This window comes from Crassostrea angulata, chromosome 2 (assembly GCF_025612915.1).
Source record: "Crassostrea angulata isolate pt1a10 chromosome 2, ASM2561291v2, whole genome shotgun sequence".
Classification (NCBI taxonomy): domain Eukaryota; kingdom Metazoa; phylum Mollusca; class Bivalvia; order Ostreida; family Ostreidae; genus Magallana; species Magallana angulata.
The window spans coordinates 13,788,574-13,805,123 of NC_069112.1; the positions used below are offsets into that span (position 1 = coordinate 13,788,574).

The window sequence follows — 16,550 nt, forward strand, 5'->3', positions numbered from 1 at the left end:
AACTTATCAAAGTAATAGTAAACCATTAACAAATTCCTGGAAAAAGTTATCTAAAGTTGAGGAACGTGTCGTCTGACCTTAAATAAAATAGTCCCCCATTTATACGATAAGTGTACCATAAGCAGTGCATGATTTATATAAAAAAACAAATGAAAGGATATTTTAATATATGTAAATTGTGTATGTGTAAGGTGCGCACAGTGAATGTGGAACATGATGTAAGAGTGACTAGACCAACTATAAGCCGAAGAATCTACCATTTGGGAAGCCGCTCTCTGATCAGTCACTGCAAGTAGCTTTGGAAAGTCCGATGAACAAGTACACCCAGAAAGCTGATGAACTTGTAAATTTAGGATCAACCCAGAACAATGAAAATTGCCTCTAAAGCACCAAAACGTTGTAAGTACTTAAGTTATTATTGTATTGGGAAAAATGTAATTGGAAATATATAATTTGGGAAGGTGTGTGTTGTCTTAAAATTTTGTAATACATGATGACATATTTTATTGAGGTTCTGAGTTCTAAAAACAAGAGTCTTTGCAACGGTTTGTCAAAGCAGTGATTGATGTACAACTGAATATATGGGGTATGGTATATGATGGACTGTTACAGTAAAATTCATCTAATTATATCAACATTTTTTGTGTTTTTCTTTTTCATGAGATGTTTATTAATTGATTAAAAGCAATTTTACTTGCATTTCTCAGATAAATTTAAAAGGCAGGAGCTACCTTAATATTAGTAAAACAATCAAATAATACAAATTTATATTTAATGGTTACATGTATAAAATCAATAAAAAAACAAAACAATCCACTTCGGTGGCATAACAGTATATTATGAAAACTCTCTCTCTCTCTCTCTCTCTCTCTCTCTCTCTCTCTCTCTCAGTATTTTATGAACTCTCTCTCTCTCAGATAGATTGATTACTCCATTTTCCCACTGAGTAAAACAAATATATATCTTCATACAGGATATAAATTGTCTTTGATATTACAATAAACCAGCAACAAAATAAAATAAAACAAAAGAAAAATAAAACAGAGTAAAATAGCATAATACTAACAAAATGGTGTCAAATGTATGCAAGTGACATTTAACAATCCTCATTCGCGAGTTCTTGTGTTGTTTTAACCAGACCAACAATTAAAACAATTGTTAAAACACACACTGTGCCTATAGAAGTACACTGAATAAATATTTGTTTCCCTAGTTTGATATTATTTTTTAAACGTCCTTCCCAACAAAAAAAGAATGCGTTTTTACATATCTATAAAAATGTGCTAATAGAAACCTGTCAAACCTGCAATTTGTTTGTTAGTATTAAATCATTTTTACCCATTTTTATAAATAACTTGATTATATTAAAATATCCACGATCAAGCATGTATACAATGTATATGATATATACTATTATAAAATTACACGATTAACCGACTTCGAGAGATTTTCAGATAATAAAAAAGTTCAACAGAAGATTTATTAAAAAATAAAACAATACTAAATATATATACATGAAACCAACACAAAAAGACATGAATATTATATAAATATTTACTTTTTTCGCTAGATGCAACGCAAGATAATTGAAGGTAACTATTTAAGCCATTTTCAAACAAAACTTTTAGATAAGAAACGATTTACATGTACTTGAGACAATGTGTGGCGACGATCAGGAGCAAAGCTGCGTTGATTAGGGGCCTTTGAACAACATTCACCCCTGAAAAAAGGAAAATGTATATTTTGCTTGTGTTATGATAAACATGTATTAATAAATGATGCTGATGACAACAACTTTGGTCGGAATTCTTCCCTTTAATTGGATGACAAGAAGACTCGTAACAAAAATCAGCTATTTTTGTTTGTTTAATACGATTGCGTCTTTATTCTAATGCTACTGTGTTTTACGGATATAATATAAAGAAGATATTTATTCAAAGAACGTTTGGTCAGTTATTCTCAAAAGTTTATATATGCCTCCAATATAAGACTAGAGTATAATGCGAACAAGCTCAACATCTAAGCGATTAGTACAAACAAAGAAAGCATACCGCTGCTTCTGTAGGTTTCTTTCGCTGGAGTTGTGCTTTTTATGTTTCCATGCGGTGTTTCAAAGCTTTTTCTGGTCGACGTGGTTATACTCCTTGTTGTTGGATTACTTTTTGTTGTTGTAGTTTTGTCAAGGATTGTTTTGATATTAGTTGTCGTGCCTCTTTGGGATGTTATAGGCTTATTTGTCGTTCTTATGAATTCTTGGGAGGTCGTTGGGTTACTTTTCTTTGTTGTTATGATATTTTGTGACGTTGTCGTTGATTGTGTTGTTGTTGTTGTGATATATTTTGACGTTGTCGATGTCTGTGTTGTTGTTGTTAAAATATCCTGAGACGTTGTCAAGGACTTTGTTGTTGTTATGATATTTTGTTGCGTTGTCGGGGACTGTTTTGTTGTTGTTATTGGAGCATTTTGTGAGGTTGCTGAGCTTTCGGGGGATGTTGTTAAGCTTTCTTTTGAGATACTTGTGGGCGTTGTTGAAGTTATCCATGGTGTTGTGTTGATATGCTGTGTTTTTAAAATCTGCAGCAGTGTTGTTGTGATTCCAGGTGGCGTCATATTTTGTACAGGGATATCATAAACTGCGCCATCTAATATGCACTGCAGTTCTTCACCAGGAGTGTACGGTATATTGCACTCAATTCCATTTGGTAACCCTGTAACAGTCATTGTGTTATACTATTAATGACCAGTGTTGTTGTATTCGTTGTTTTGTTAACATTTGATTGTTACATCAGTGGATTTGAAAGATTGTAATGGTAATTTTGTTTTAAAAATAACAAACTGAAGTTTCTAAATTTTTTCCCGAAAATTTTACGAAGTCAAATGTACCTTAATTTCTAAAAAAAAACGCCATTTTTGTCTAATATTCTTTAAAAACAAAAGAGAATTTGTGAAGCGTCTACACTCTACTTTTTTCTGATAATTATTTCATACTTGCGCAGCCGTTACAGCTGTATCTTGAGCATGCGCCGTAGTCATTTCCCCCTTTTACTTTAATTCGTATTGTTGAACTGGAGTAATTGAATGATGAATGCTGACATCTAGCGTTGATGAAAGATTCATTATGAAAGGTCACATATACAGTGAATTCTGAAACTAGAGAATTGCATTTTATGACAACCCTGTCATAGATGATTTTTTTTACTGAACAATTCAGTAATAATCTATAGTACAATCTATAATACACCATAAATTATCAGGACCATATGAAATTCCCATGAACTATTTATGATTGTGACTTTTGTCTTCATTTCCGTATCAATAACATGCCTCTGTTACAACTTTTTATTTTTTAATTTAATCTATTTAACCAGAGTGGTAAATGATCCCAACTTATCAATAAAATAATATGAGGAAATGTTCTTTACCTAAGAAATGAATAGCAATTTAAAAAATGCTGTTTATTACTTATATTTACGTTTGAAAAAGAAAAATCGTCCAGAACTGTAAAAATTACCGAGATTTGATGTCAACAATATTCCAAACGACAAGCGATAAGCGCGTGCGAAGTTCATTGTGACGTTATGAAGAAGTTCATACAGAATTGAACGTTTTGGATGATCTTAAGGGTCATAAAGGGACGCAAATTTGCAAATGTAAATATACAGATACACAAAGAATGTAAGAGGAACTTACTTATCGTGATAATAAGAACAACTTTAAAACAGCGCACGAGTACTTGTCAATATACAATGAAGTATCGAAGATTGTACATAAAAAATGCAATACCATCTATTGGTTTTAGGGTTGATATCAATGTGGATCCTCCTGACGTTTGCGTTCCTGGTAAAGTAGTCATCACGGTATTTCGTTTTGATGTTGAAAAAATACTAGATGACGTCAGCATGACATTTGGTGACGTTTTAATTTCACTCGGGGAGGTTGTCGTAATAATTAGCGACGTTGATGAAATATCAGGCGTTGATGGTGTAATATTTCTAGATGTTAGTGAGTTTTGTGACTCTGTTGTCCTAAAAATGTGTTCAGTTGTTAAGTCTGTAAGCCCGGTTGTAAAACTCTGTTCTGTTGATAATCTCGCAGGCGAAGTAAATGTTTGTGTTGTTGAGCTTTCCTGTATTTTTGATGTCATACTTATGGTCGAAGAAGAGCGATATTCTGAAATCGCCGTGGTCCTTTCTGATGTTATTGTGGTCCCTGGTAAGGTTGTTTGGGTAACGTGATTTGCTGGGATGCTTATGTTGTAGACTGCACCATCAAATATGCACTGTAATATCTTACCAGGAGTATAAGGCACTATGCATTGTATACCTTCTGGTAGACCTAAAGCAGTGTATGTAAACAAAGCTGGAAAGTTTAAACATCATTTTTAGATCTATATATTTCAGACATATTATTCTAAAACAAATCAAAGTACTGAAGTACTGACGGGAGTTGATTTTATCGATTATCATTTATTTTAAAATCAATATTTATCTTGCATGGCAATTAGTTTCTAGTTTGTATTAGAATTACGCACTTTTTTATACTATGAAATTTTAGACTTATCTGACAAGAATTTCGAGAAACCCCATATGAATCATGTTGTGATATATATTTAAAGATAAATTTCAACTACTAGTATGTATTAGTTATCGAAACAATTCTAATTCTAAATTGTATGGATCCAAGCACTATAGTCTCGTTTTACTAGACGCTCGACTGTCTCCGTTAATATTCGACAAGCAAGAGAGCCCCCTCTCTGCTTGTCGCAGATTTACGGGGACAGCCGAGCGTCTGGTTGAACGAGACTATATTAACTCTCGCGTAGGAATACATTAGACTACAAAAATATCTAAATTGTTCGTAGTATATAAAATTTGACTATTCTCAAAGTGTTTATAGAAAAGTTTCCTTGAAAAACAATGCTTCAGCATACATTACATCGAATTTTTTTCTATTATTTTCAAGAACTTAGTTTTGTTAGCGGTAATGATTTGTGCTTAAGTCCAAACACTGTTTCACTTTCGGTTTGTTTGAGTAGCTGCATAGGAGAGTTGATTAATATCAACTCCCAAAAAGGACATTATATATCATGACTATTTTCATTTACGTAGGCTTAACGGACTACGAGGACGAGTGATATGCCTTTGTTATAAACGTAATTCGTTATATTCGTTGGCTACACAGGGTTAAACAAACGTTGCTGAACTTACTGCGTTAATTCATTATAAGCGTGTTCACTATAAGCGTGTTTTACTGTAGTTTGGAGTTTTAAGTATTTTTTTACTATTTATTATTATTTTATTTACACTGAACGTGTCCGTGTTGTACATTTTTTTTATAAAGAGATCGTCAGTTATAAAGGTTAACGACAATTAAAAGTGAGTTTTTTATCCACTTTAGTTTGTACAAGTTGATAGTAAGTCGGCAACATTTTTTAAAAATCACTTTTCAAAAGTTAGCATTTATGTAAAGTTTTAAATACAGTTGATATTTATATTACTGTTAGATCGTCAACGTAGATAATTTTTACTTATTTTAGAAACACATCAGACAAGACTTAGTGTAATTTTTGTCTTTACTGTATTTGTTTTTCAATTTAGAAAAAAAAATGTTCTTACTTTTACAACCGTTACACATTGTTTTGAAACATGACCCAAAGTCGTCCCCTCCCTCTGATTTGATTCTGATCACAGAGCTAGAATTGCTGAACGACGCATGTTGACAATTAATAATGACAGACGTCTCGTTGTAGAAGGACGATTGTACATTAAATTCTGAAACGGAGGAAAAAATCAAATTTAGTCGTTTTAAAACAAAAATATCTATGACATGATCAAGTTTAAGATTATACTTTATAAGGAGTCAACATAAAGTAACTTAAAGATATATATATATATATATATATATATATATATATATATATATATATATATATATATTTATATATGAACATTTCTCTCAATTTCATAGGTTTATAATTTAAAGTTCATTGACATTATTTGTATCATCAATTTCATATCCCCAGTTAAATGTGATTTGTGTGAATGTTTTAGTTTAAATACTGTTCACTAAAAGTTAGGCTTTGTTAAACGATATTTTTTAAACGATGATATGGCTATCCTTGTTTTCCTTCTTGTGCCAAAATCGAATGAGTCATAGTCGTAAACAAATATAATGTCATTTTAAATAAACAGTTCCTCTTTTGTAAGTTTGTGAAGTAGCAAATTTAACTATCCTTCGCATATAGGGCATTTACTTATTAAATCATAAATCACAAATAAAAAGGTGTATTTCACTGTGCCGAAAAAAAAAATCATAGTTTAGGCATTTCTAAACGAAAAAGGAAATCACAGATATATATGCTACATAATATATATAGCATTTATTTGTATTGATTATCCATGACAACCATTTGCCGTTGCGAATCATTTATTGACATTTTCATTAAGGTCATACGTTAAATATAGTATCACCAATATGTGCAAATGCCATTTCATATATTCTTTTTTACCTTAAATATGTACTTTTTTCTTTCTTTTTAAAGATCCTTATAAATGAATGATTTCTTCTAAATATTCAGCAGAATCATAAAACAATTATAGATATATTAGTTTATTAGTCGTAAAGGATAAAACATTGTGATTTATTATCTGAAAGTGATATAACATCGTCTTGCTGTTCTGAAGATGACATTGGAAATGGGTCTATATGTAGAGTTACTGATTAAAAGGACGATTTGTTCACCTGTAATAATGTACATTCACCTGTCCGCTAATTCCATTAGTATATTGTGTTTGATTTGATGATGGAATAAAAAATCAATATTTTTATGAAGCTAACAAGAGGCATATGGGCCACATCGCTCACCTGAACAACAGTTCCTTGTAACATTCTATTTCATGGCATATGCTATTTCTATTTTAAACTTTGAAACCCCTTTATGGAGCCTAAGTATTAGTCGATGTTTTATAGTTGGCTTTAACAATATCTTAGGATGCCTGCATAGCGATCTCTTAAACTGTAGCTTTGTAGGTCTCGAAAAGAAAAAAATAAACATTATCAATGATATATCATTATTTTCATGCTAAATGTCACACCCTCTTTGGTCCCCAGTATAAGTCCAGTGGTCACAGCTTTATTGATTTAGAATCTACATTGTTTAAAAATGCTTCCATCGTAATCTCACTAATTAAAGCATTATAGTTCCTTAGAAGAAGATTTATAAACATTTTTTTTATATATATTAAAACTTTGAACCCCATCGGCGGCCCAATTTTTGTCCGAGGGTCACGATTTTTCACTTTATAGTCAAGCTTTGGTGTAAACATTGGCATATCAGGTGCAGCGGTTCTTGAGAAGAAAATTTTTAAACATTTTGTATGTGTAAATCTTTGTTTAACATTGATCCCCGCCTGGAGTCCCAGTTTTGGTCCGAGAGTCTAGAATTTAACAATTAAGAATCTTTAATATATTTTTAAGGCTATGTGTAAATATTGTTATTTCTGGTGCAGTGGTTTTTGAAAAGAAGATTTATATTTTAAACATTTTTTCTACGTATTTCCATGTTTAACTTTGAACACCGCCTGGAGCCCCAGTTTTGGTTAAGATTTTTAAAATTTAGAACTTGCCTATATAAACAAGCTTTTGTGTAAAAATTGGCATTTCTTGTGCAGTGGTTCTTGAGAAGAACATTTTAAAACAATTTTTACGTATTTCCATGTTAAACTTTGAACCTCGCATGGGGCCCGAGTTTTTTTTTCGAGAGTCACGATTTTTACAATTTAGAATATTCATTATATAAACAATCTTTTGTGTAAATATTGGCATATCTGGTGCAGTGGTTTTTAAGTAGAAGATTTTTAAACATTTTTCCTACGTTATTCTATGTTTAACTTTGAACCCCACCTGCGGCCCCAGCTTTTGTCTGAGTGTTACGATTTTTACAATTAAGTACCTCCACTATATATACACGTTTTTGTGTAAATAATAGCATTTCTGGTGCAGTGGTTCTTGAGAGGAAGATTTTTTTGGACACACTGCATTCACTGTTCTATTCACTGTTTCGCGGTTATCTCCCTTTTAAAAGTGTTACGCCCTTTATTTTAACAATTTAATATCCTCTTCGCATAGAAATGCTTTGAATCAAGTTTGGTTCAATTTGGCTCAGTGGTTTTAGAGAAGAAGTAAAAAAATGTAAAAAAAAAATTATAAACGAACAGACGGACGGACGGACAACAGGTGATCAGAAAAGCTCACTTAAACCTTCGGTTCAGGTGAGCAAAAACATTGCAAGAAGATCTGTATGTGGTAAATGAAAGCAGCTGTTTTTGGATATATATTATATAAACATGCAATTCGTTTCATAAATTTTAAAAATTGTACCTGTTTTACGTTTTCTTTCATTTCATAAAAGTTGCTGTCTATGAAAAGTATGGATTGGTTTGAATCAGAAACAAAATAATTTTTTTGTAAACAATGTAGAAATCGTTGACTTTGAAATGAATCTGGATGGCAATTTTAATCTACCATGTAAATTTTTATTCCTTTATGAAAAAAAAAATCTTATACAAATATGCTTACAACATGCTATGAGATGACGATGTGTTATTTCTAGAGAGTCATCACAAAATAATTTTATCTTCAAATAACGCCCAGCATATTTGGCGTAGTTGAAATTAAACCTAATATCCAATGCATTACTAGATGTGTTGTATTTTCCTGTCACAAAATCATCCTCATAACACTTCCAAATAATGTCACTAAACCTCGAACATGTCAACAGATTATTCGCTTAAGGGCCTTTTACACTTGCTACCAGACATAGTTCAACCAATGCACAACATTTAATTTCGTCCAAGACATAACTGTATCTGTACATCGTTTAGATGACAAAATCCTCGATAGCAGTCATTTTTGTTGATTAACGTGATTATTGCAACTTAGATAACAACAGATAAAAAACATCAACGAACGTGATAAACAATAGTATTGTAATTAAATACCTGTTTTTCTTTTAAGCTGTATTATTTTTTTTTAAATCTTAAAGACAGTCTTGATTCACATATTTTGTATATTACATTTAAAAAATGAAATTATAAAAAGCATATCTTGGAAAAAACAATAACACCTACCCCAAATTTTTATAAATATTATAATCATTTCAAAGGCAAAAATAAACTAGTTTGAATTATCCGTTCTTTTTACAGTTGTATAACAAAAGTATTATTCTTACCATCTCTTGGAGCTGTTGTTATAATTTTCGTTGATTTTATTGACGTTGATTCAAAATGTGGCGCACTGGTTGTACTTTCAACGTTTTCTCGTGACGTTGATGAACTTTCTATGTCGTTCTGTGACGTAGAAATCTCTCCAGGCCTTGATGTTGTGCTCTCTGTTGTTGAATGGTCTTTGGAAAAAGTAGCTTTGCTATTTTCTGTTAACGTCGAATCAAACGTTTCTACAGTTGTGCCTTCCGATGATGTTTTTGTAAATGAGTTGGATGCTGTTGATCCCTCACTTGACGTAAGAATTCTTTGTGACGTTGTTAATGAGCTATCTGTTGAAGTCAATACGCTTTTTTCTGACACTGTTGTGATTTCTGATGCCGCTGTTACCCTTTGTGAAGTAAAAACGTTTTGTGGTGTTGTTGTTTGAATGTCTGGCTGCGTTGTTAGTAGACTTATGTTATAGATTGCACCGTCCAACACACACTGGTATATGCTTTCAGGGGCATACAATACATCACATTGTATACCATCTTGTAATCCTGTAATACGAATAGGAACATAAAATGATAGTTACAGTCAGTTCAAGCATATCTTTTACAACATACACGATAGCATAGCATAGAATTTAAATATTATTGCATAGCATTAGAATCCCATACAATAGCATTTGGATCTCATATCATAGCATGCAATCTCATAGCATCTCATTCGTCATTGCATATTATACAACATGACTTAAAAAAATGTTCACATTGCAGATACTAAACTTTGGCTTCTCATCATTTAACTTCGAAATAAGTGGAACTCTTTTGTGTATAGAGATGTTTTGTTCTAATCTCATAGATTCTATAGCATATCAAAGCATACTATATCACTAGGTCCTTCATTTCAATTTAGCATTGCATAGCATACAAGTCTTATAGCATTGCATTGAAATGTCATAACATATCATTAAAATCGCATACCATAGCATAGCATGAAATTGTAAAAAATGAAATGACTGTATGTGTATTTACAAAGGCCGAATTAAGACTTTTTTTTTAATAGAAAACACGACTTATCTAATAGAGTGTGTTATAAAAAGAATACCGTTGACTTTTTCATTCTGTTTTTGGCTTTTGCATTTTCAGAATAACATCTAATCTGTTACTTAACTGTGTTATAAAACTATCACCCTGTATCCGTTTACCTTTGTATATCATAATATTTGTTGAAGTTATGTAAGAATATGAACTTGGAATTTTTTTTTATGTGTACATCAATATTGCTATATTTATTAAATATATTTCGTACTTTTGCAACTATTACAGCTGATTTTGGAACATGCCCCAAGGTCGTTACCTCCTTTTGATTTGACTCTGATTTGAGAGCTGGAATAGTTAAATGCCGAATGCTGACACTTGATGACGATTGACGTGGCATTGTAGAAGGTAGCATTTACTGTAAATCCTGAAACTGGACACGGGTTACAACAAATTAAGGCTCATATACCTTGTGTTGGTACATAACATTATCAAGTTTTACATTTGTGATTTGTCTTCATTAAAAATCTAATTCTGCCCTTTTTTCAAAACATTAATTATATCAGTTTTAAAAAAGTAAAAAGGAATCATATTTCAGTTCAACAATGTTACCAAGTATATAAACTAGACAAAAATATTAAATGAATGAGCATTAAACTGAGTTCATATCTCGTTGTTTCAAGCAAGCAATAGTTGAATGAAAAAAAAAAACAAACCAAACCTACCGATCTTGATTAGTAATGCTGTTGAATGTCGTAAAATTTATATTTAAGATTCAAATTACAGTTACTTTAAAAATAATCGTTTAAAAATCTGAAACGAACTTTTTCATGAACTTACAACATGGTATAAGATGAATATGCCTCGATTCTTGGTTTCCATCACAAAAAGATATCATCCTTACATAATTTCCTGCATGGATGGTGAAATTAAACTTAAAATTTATATCTAATATACCACTAGTTGTATTGAATTTCCCTGTCATAATATCAAATCTGGGACAATACCACGTGCTGTCATTAGACCTCCAGCAAGTCAAGATGTAGTTTGGTCTGATTTCACATTTGCTTGTCACTATAGCCACAGTAATGTTGGCAGAGAAAGGTATACCGCAGTTAATGTACAACTGAATGTTGACGTCCTGTTTATGGCAAAATCCTTGATCGATTATGTTCTGATTGATTATCGTAATTGCTGCTTCAAAATAAAAGTAAACAAATTTAATGAAATAAAATCATTGACAAAAACTTATGAAAGGGTTACTTATTCGGGCGTATATAATAACTAAAAAATTTCAAATCAACTTTAAATTCTATAAATACTTCTGAAAAATTTAGTCCGAAAATAATACACTGATGACTGTTTTATTTCATCTATCGAAGATGATAATGAGAATAGAATTATATAGAATTAGAATTATATCAACGAACGTGATAAACAATAGTATTGTAATTAAATACCTGTTTTTCTTTTAAGCTGTATTATTTTTTTTTAAATCTTAAAGACAGTCTTGATTCACATATTTTGTATATTACATTTAAAAAATGAAATTATAAAAAGCATATCTTGGAAAAAACAATAACACCTACCCCAAATTTTTATAAATATTATAATCATTTCAAAGGCAAAAATAAACTAGTTTGAATTATCCGTTCTTTTTACAGTTGTATAACAAAAGTATTATTCTTACCATCTCTTGGAGCTGTTGTTATAATTTTCGTTGATTTTATTGACGTTGATTCAAAATGTGGCGCACTGGTTGTACTTTCAACGTTTTCTCGTGACGTTGATGAACTTTCTATGTCGTTCTGTGACGTAGAAATCTCTCCAGGCCTTGATGTTGTGCTCTCTGTTGTTGAATGGTCTTTGGAAAAAGTAGCTTTGCTATTTTCTGTTAACGTCGAATCAAACGTTTCTACAGTTGTGCCTTCCGATGATGTTTTTGTAAATGAGTTGGATGCTGTTGATCCCTCACTTGACGTAAGAATTCTTTGTGACGTTGTTAATGAGCTATCTGTTGAAGTCAATACGCTTTTTTCTGACACTGTTGTGATTTCTGATGCCGCTGTTACCCTTTGTGAAGTAAAAACGTTTTGTGGTGTTGTTGTTTGAATGTCTGGCTGCGTTGTTAGTAGACTTATGTTATAGATTGCACCGTCCAACACACACTGGTATATGCTTTCAGGGGCATACAATACATCACATTGTATACCATCTTGTAATCCTGTAATACGAATAGGAACATAAAATGATAGTTACAGTCAGTTCAAGCATATCTTTTACAACATACACGATAGCATAGCATAGAATTTAAATATTATTGCATAGCATTAGAATCCCATACAATAGCATTTGGATCTCATATCATAGCATGCAATCTCATAGCATCTCATTCGTCATTGCATATTATACAACATGACTTAAAAAAATGTTCACATTGCAGATACTAAACTTTGGCTTCTCATCATTTAACTTCGAAATAAGTGGAACTCTTTTGTGTATAGAGATGTTTTGTTCTAATCTCATAGATTCTATAGCATATCAAAGCATACTATATCACTAGGTCCTTCATTTCAATTTAGCATTGCATAGCATACAAGTCTTATAGCATTGCATTGAAATGTCATAACATATCATTAAAATCGCATACCATAGCATAGCATGAAATTGTAAAAAATGAAATGACTGTATGTGTATTTACAAAGGCCGAATTAAGACTTTTTTTTTAATAGAAAACACGACTTATCTAATAGAGTGTGTTATAAAAAGAATACCGTTGACTTTTTCATTCTGTTTTTGGCTTTTGCATTTTCAGAATAACATCTAATCTGTTACTTAACTGTGTTATAAAACTATCACCCTGTATCCGTTTACCTTTGTATATCATAATATTTGTTGAAGTTATGTAAGAATATGAACTTGGAATTTTTTTTTATGTGTACATCAATATTGCTATATTTATTAAATATATTTCGTACTTTTGCAACTATTACAGCTGATTTTGGAACATGCCCCAAGGTCGTTACCTCCTTTTGATTTGACTCTGATTTGAGAGCTGGAATAGTTAAATGCCGAATGCTGACACTTGATGACGATTGACGTGGCATTGTAGAAGGTAGCATTTACTGTAAATCCTGAAACTGGACACGGGTTACAACAAATTAAGGCTCATATACCTTGTGTTGGTACATAACATTATCAAGTTTTACATTTGTGATTTGTCTTCATTAAAAATCTAATTCTGCCCTTTTTTCAAAACATTAATTATATCAGTTTTAAAAAAGTAAAAAGGAATCATATTTCAGTTCAACAATGTTACCAAGTATATAAACTAGACAAAAATATTAAATGAATGAGCATTAAACTGAGTTCATATCTCGTTGTTTCAAGCAAGCAATAGTTGAATGAAAAAAAAAAAACAAACCAAACCTACCGATCTTGATTAGTAATGCTGTTGAATGTCGTAAAATTTATATTTAAGATTCAAATTACAGTTACTTTAAAAATAATCGTTTAAAAATCTGAAACGAACTTTTTCATGAACTTACAACATGGTATAAGATGAATATGCCTCGATTCTTGGTTTCCATCACAAAAAGATATCATCCTTACATAATTTCCTGCATGGATGGTGAAATTAAACTTAAAATTTATATCTAATATACCACTAGTTGTATTGAATTTCCCTGTCATAATATCAAATCTGGGACAATACCACGTGCTGTCATTAGACCTCCAGCAAGTCAAGATGTAGTTTGGTCTGATTTCACATTTGCTTGTCACTATAGCCACAGTAATGTTGGCAGAGAAAGGTATACCGCAGTTAATGTACAACTGAATGTTGACGTCCTGTTTATGGCAAAATCCTTGATCGATTATGTTCTGATTGATTATCGTAATTGCTGCTTCAAAATAAAAGTAAACAAATTTAATGAAATAAAATCATTGACAAAAACTTATGAAAGGGTTACTTATTCGGGCGTATATAATAACTAAAAAATTTCAAATCAACTTTAAATTCTATAAATACTTCTGAAAAATTTAGTCCGAAAATAATACACTGATGACTGTTTTATTTCATCTATCGAAGATGATAATGAGAATAGAATTATACCATTTGATGAAGCGTTTGTTGTCTTTACAGTCGTCCCTAAATACTCAGTTGTCGTTTCTTCTTTAACTGTTCTGCTTCCGATGGTTTCCACAGAGGTCTTTGAACCTTCTGTGAACGTAGCGATATCTTGTTCTGTTGACAAACTATTTGTAGACCCTGTTGTTATATTTAAAAATCCTGCCAAGTTATCTGTTGATGTAATACTTTCAGAGGTTGACGAACCTTCTGTGAACGTAGCGATATCTTGTTCTGTTGACAAACTATTTGTAGACTCTGTTTTTGAACCTTCTGTGGACGTGACGATTCTTTGTTCTGTTGGCAAACTTTGTGGAGACTCTGTTGTTATATTTAAGGATCCCGGCAAGTTATCTGTTGATGTTATACTTTCAGAGGTTGATAAACCTTTTGTAAACGATGTTGTTACATTCTGTTCACGTGACAAGGAAGAACTTTCAACCGTTGCCGTGAATATTTCACTAGATGTCGCTGAGCTTTCTGGCATGATTGTCACACTTTGCAACGGTGTTGACTTTTCGGTTGACGTAAATCTATCTATATCTGAATTTTCATTTGATGTTGTTGGTAATTCGACTTCTGTTGTTTCTGCGGTTAGAGTTGTTGTTGCAATATCTGGAGCACTTATATTGTAGACTGCCCCATCTAATATACACTGGATCACTTTTCCTGGAATATACGGCACCATGCATTGTATGCCATCTGGAAGCCCTATAACATAACATATTTTTTTTTTCAATTGAATTACACAGTTGGTAATTTTATTGCTAATACCCATACCATAGATGAAATGAAGGTTAAAAGATATGGTGATATGTATCGTTATTTAGGTAATCTAGATTTATTTTTATAAACTCTATGTAATCTAACATTAATTAAAAAAAACGATTTGAAAAAAATAAAAACAGCAAACAACCGTTTAATGATTAAATCAATATAAATGGTATACGCATTAGAATGAACATCCGTTGATCATATCTGTACACATGTTGTTATATTCAGTAGTATATTCTCACTATATTACTCTACATAGACGAATAGTCAATAATTGTAATATTAGCTCGTCCGAAAAAATATTGGCGGGTCAATATTTTTTTGATATTGACTGGCTAGGAGTTATATCTAGAGAATATTCCCTCTATTTAAAAAAATTGCCTCTGATTTGTTGATTCGTAAACGATGACGTAAATAACTCTTCGCGACTCCAAAACAAGGTGACGTCATAAAAGACAGTTAGTCAAGGCAAGTAAACAACGGACGCACAATGCGACGGTTTGCTATCATAACGGATATAAGGACATACGAATTACTGTAAATTAAAATCAGGTAGAACATATGTATGTTAATTCTTACGGTCGGCGGAATATCACAAGTGCCGTTTGATGCTGAGGATATTTTGGAAATGAACTTTGCACAAAATGAATTTGTAAACAGATAGCCATGCTATGACCTTGAATTGCTAGTATTACATAATGGTCACTATGATATTTATGTGTACCTAGATGCTGCGCACTGAATGGTGTTAATAATAATTGACAGAATGAACTCTGTGACTCTTGTAGCAATGCGTAGTATTCCTAAATGATGTTATGAAACCTGGTCATAATACGGGCAGAATAATATCCAAATTGAGAGTTTAACAACATGTGACCTATTTGGCGATTATGTGTCTGCAACGAATGCTCTAGTATTCTATATTGAGTCATGTATTGTGTATTCTATATATTAACCTTTGTAACCTTTTATGCCGTGTATGAATGAACGTATTGTGAGTAAGTGATGCCTCATACTAGGTGGGGGGGGGCTCCGAGACCCGGGACTCGGAGACCCACATCCTGCATCCAGACTCTTTGATTGGCAGTTTTGACGGTTTTGTTACTTTATTTAGGAATAAAATATTAATCTTAATTTTGAACACTAAATGTTCACTCATGATCGTCGTATATGGGCCGAACTAGTCAAAACTGTCCATCATAAGTAAAACCTTATATATACCCATATGAAATGAGATTGTGCAGACTCCTGATTTGGGCTGCTTTAGATTGTTGTAATCTTAACTATACGATCACACTTAATAAAACCGCTTGAGAAAGAAATACTGGACTTGTCATCCATAAGCTTGAGCTGACCCTCAATAGGATCCTGTAAGACAGAAGGCTTACAAATTCGTGAATT

At 31.9% G+C, this 16,550-nt stretch overlaps 1 protein-coding gene across 1 annotated transcript in view; it reads right to left on the bottom strand.

Annotated features, from left to right (window-relative positions):
- Positions 1–620: 620 nt before the first annotated feature.
- Positions 621–16,550, bottom strand: part of LOC128171349 (serine-rich adhesin for platelets-like) — a 45,279-nt gene continuing 29,349 nt past the window's right edge. The window contains exons 4-15 of the mRNA XM_052837111.1: positions 14,361–15,086; positions 13,795–14,151; positions 13,225–13,386; positions 11,937–12,470; positions 11,087–11,443; positions 10,518–10,679; positions 9,230–9,763; positions 5,616–5,771; positions 3,784–4,359; positions 2,989–3,150; positions 2,052–2,708; positions 621–1,720 (exon numbers count right to left, since the gene is read on the bottom strand). Of these exons, the coding sequence (XP_052693071.1) occupies positions 1,641–1,720; positions 2,052–2,708; positions 2,989–3,150; positions 3,784–4,359; positions 5,616–5,771; positions 9,230–9,763; positions 10,518–10,679; positions 11,087–11,443; positions 11,937–12,470; positions 13,225–13,386; positions 13,795–14,151; positions 14,361–15,086 (4,463 nt within the window). The 3' untranslated portion in view covers positions 621–1,640. The remainder of the gene's footprint in view (positions 1,721–2,051; positions 2,709–2,988; positions 3,151–3,783; positions 4,360–5,615; positions 5,772–9,229; positions 9,764–10,517; positions 10,680–11,086; positions 11,444–11,936; positions 12,471–13,224; positions 13,387–13,794; positions 14,152–14,360; positions 15,087–16,550) is intronic.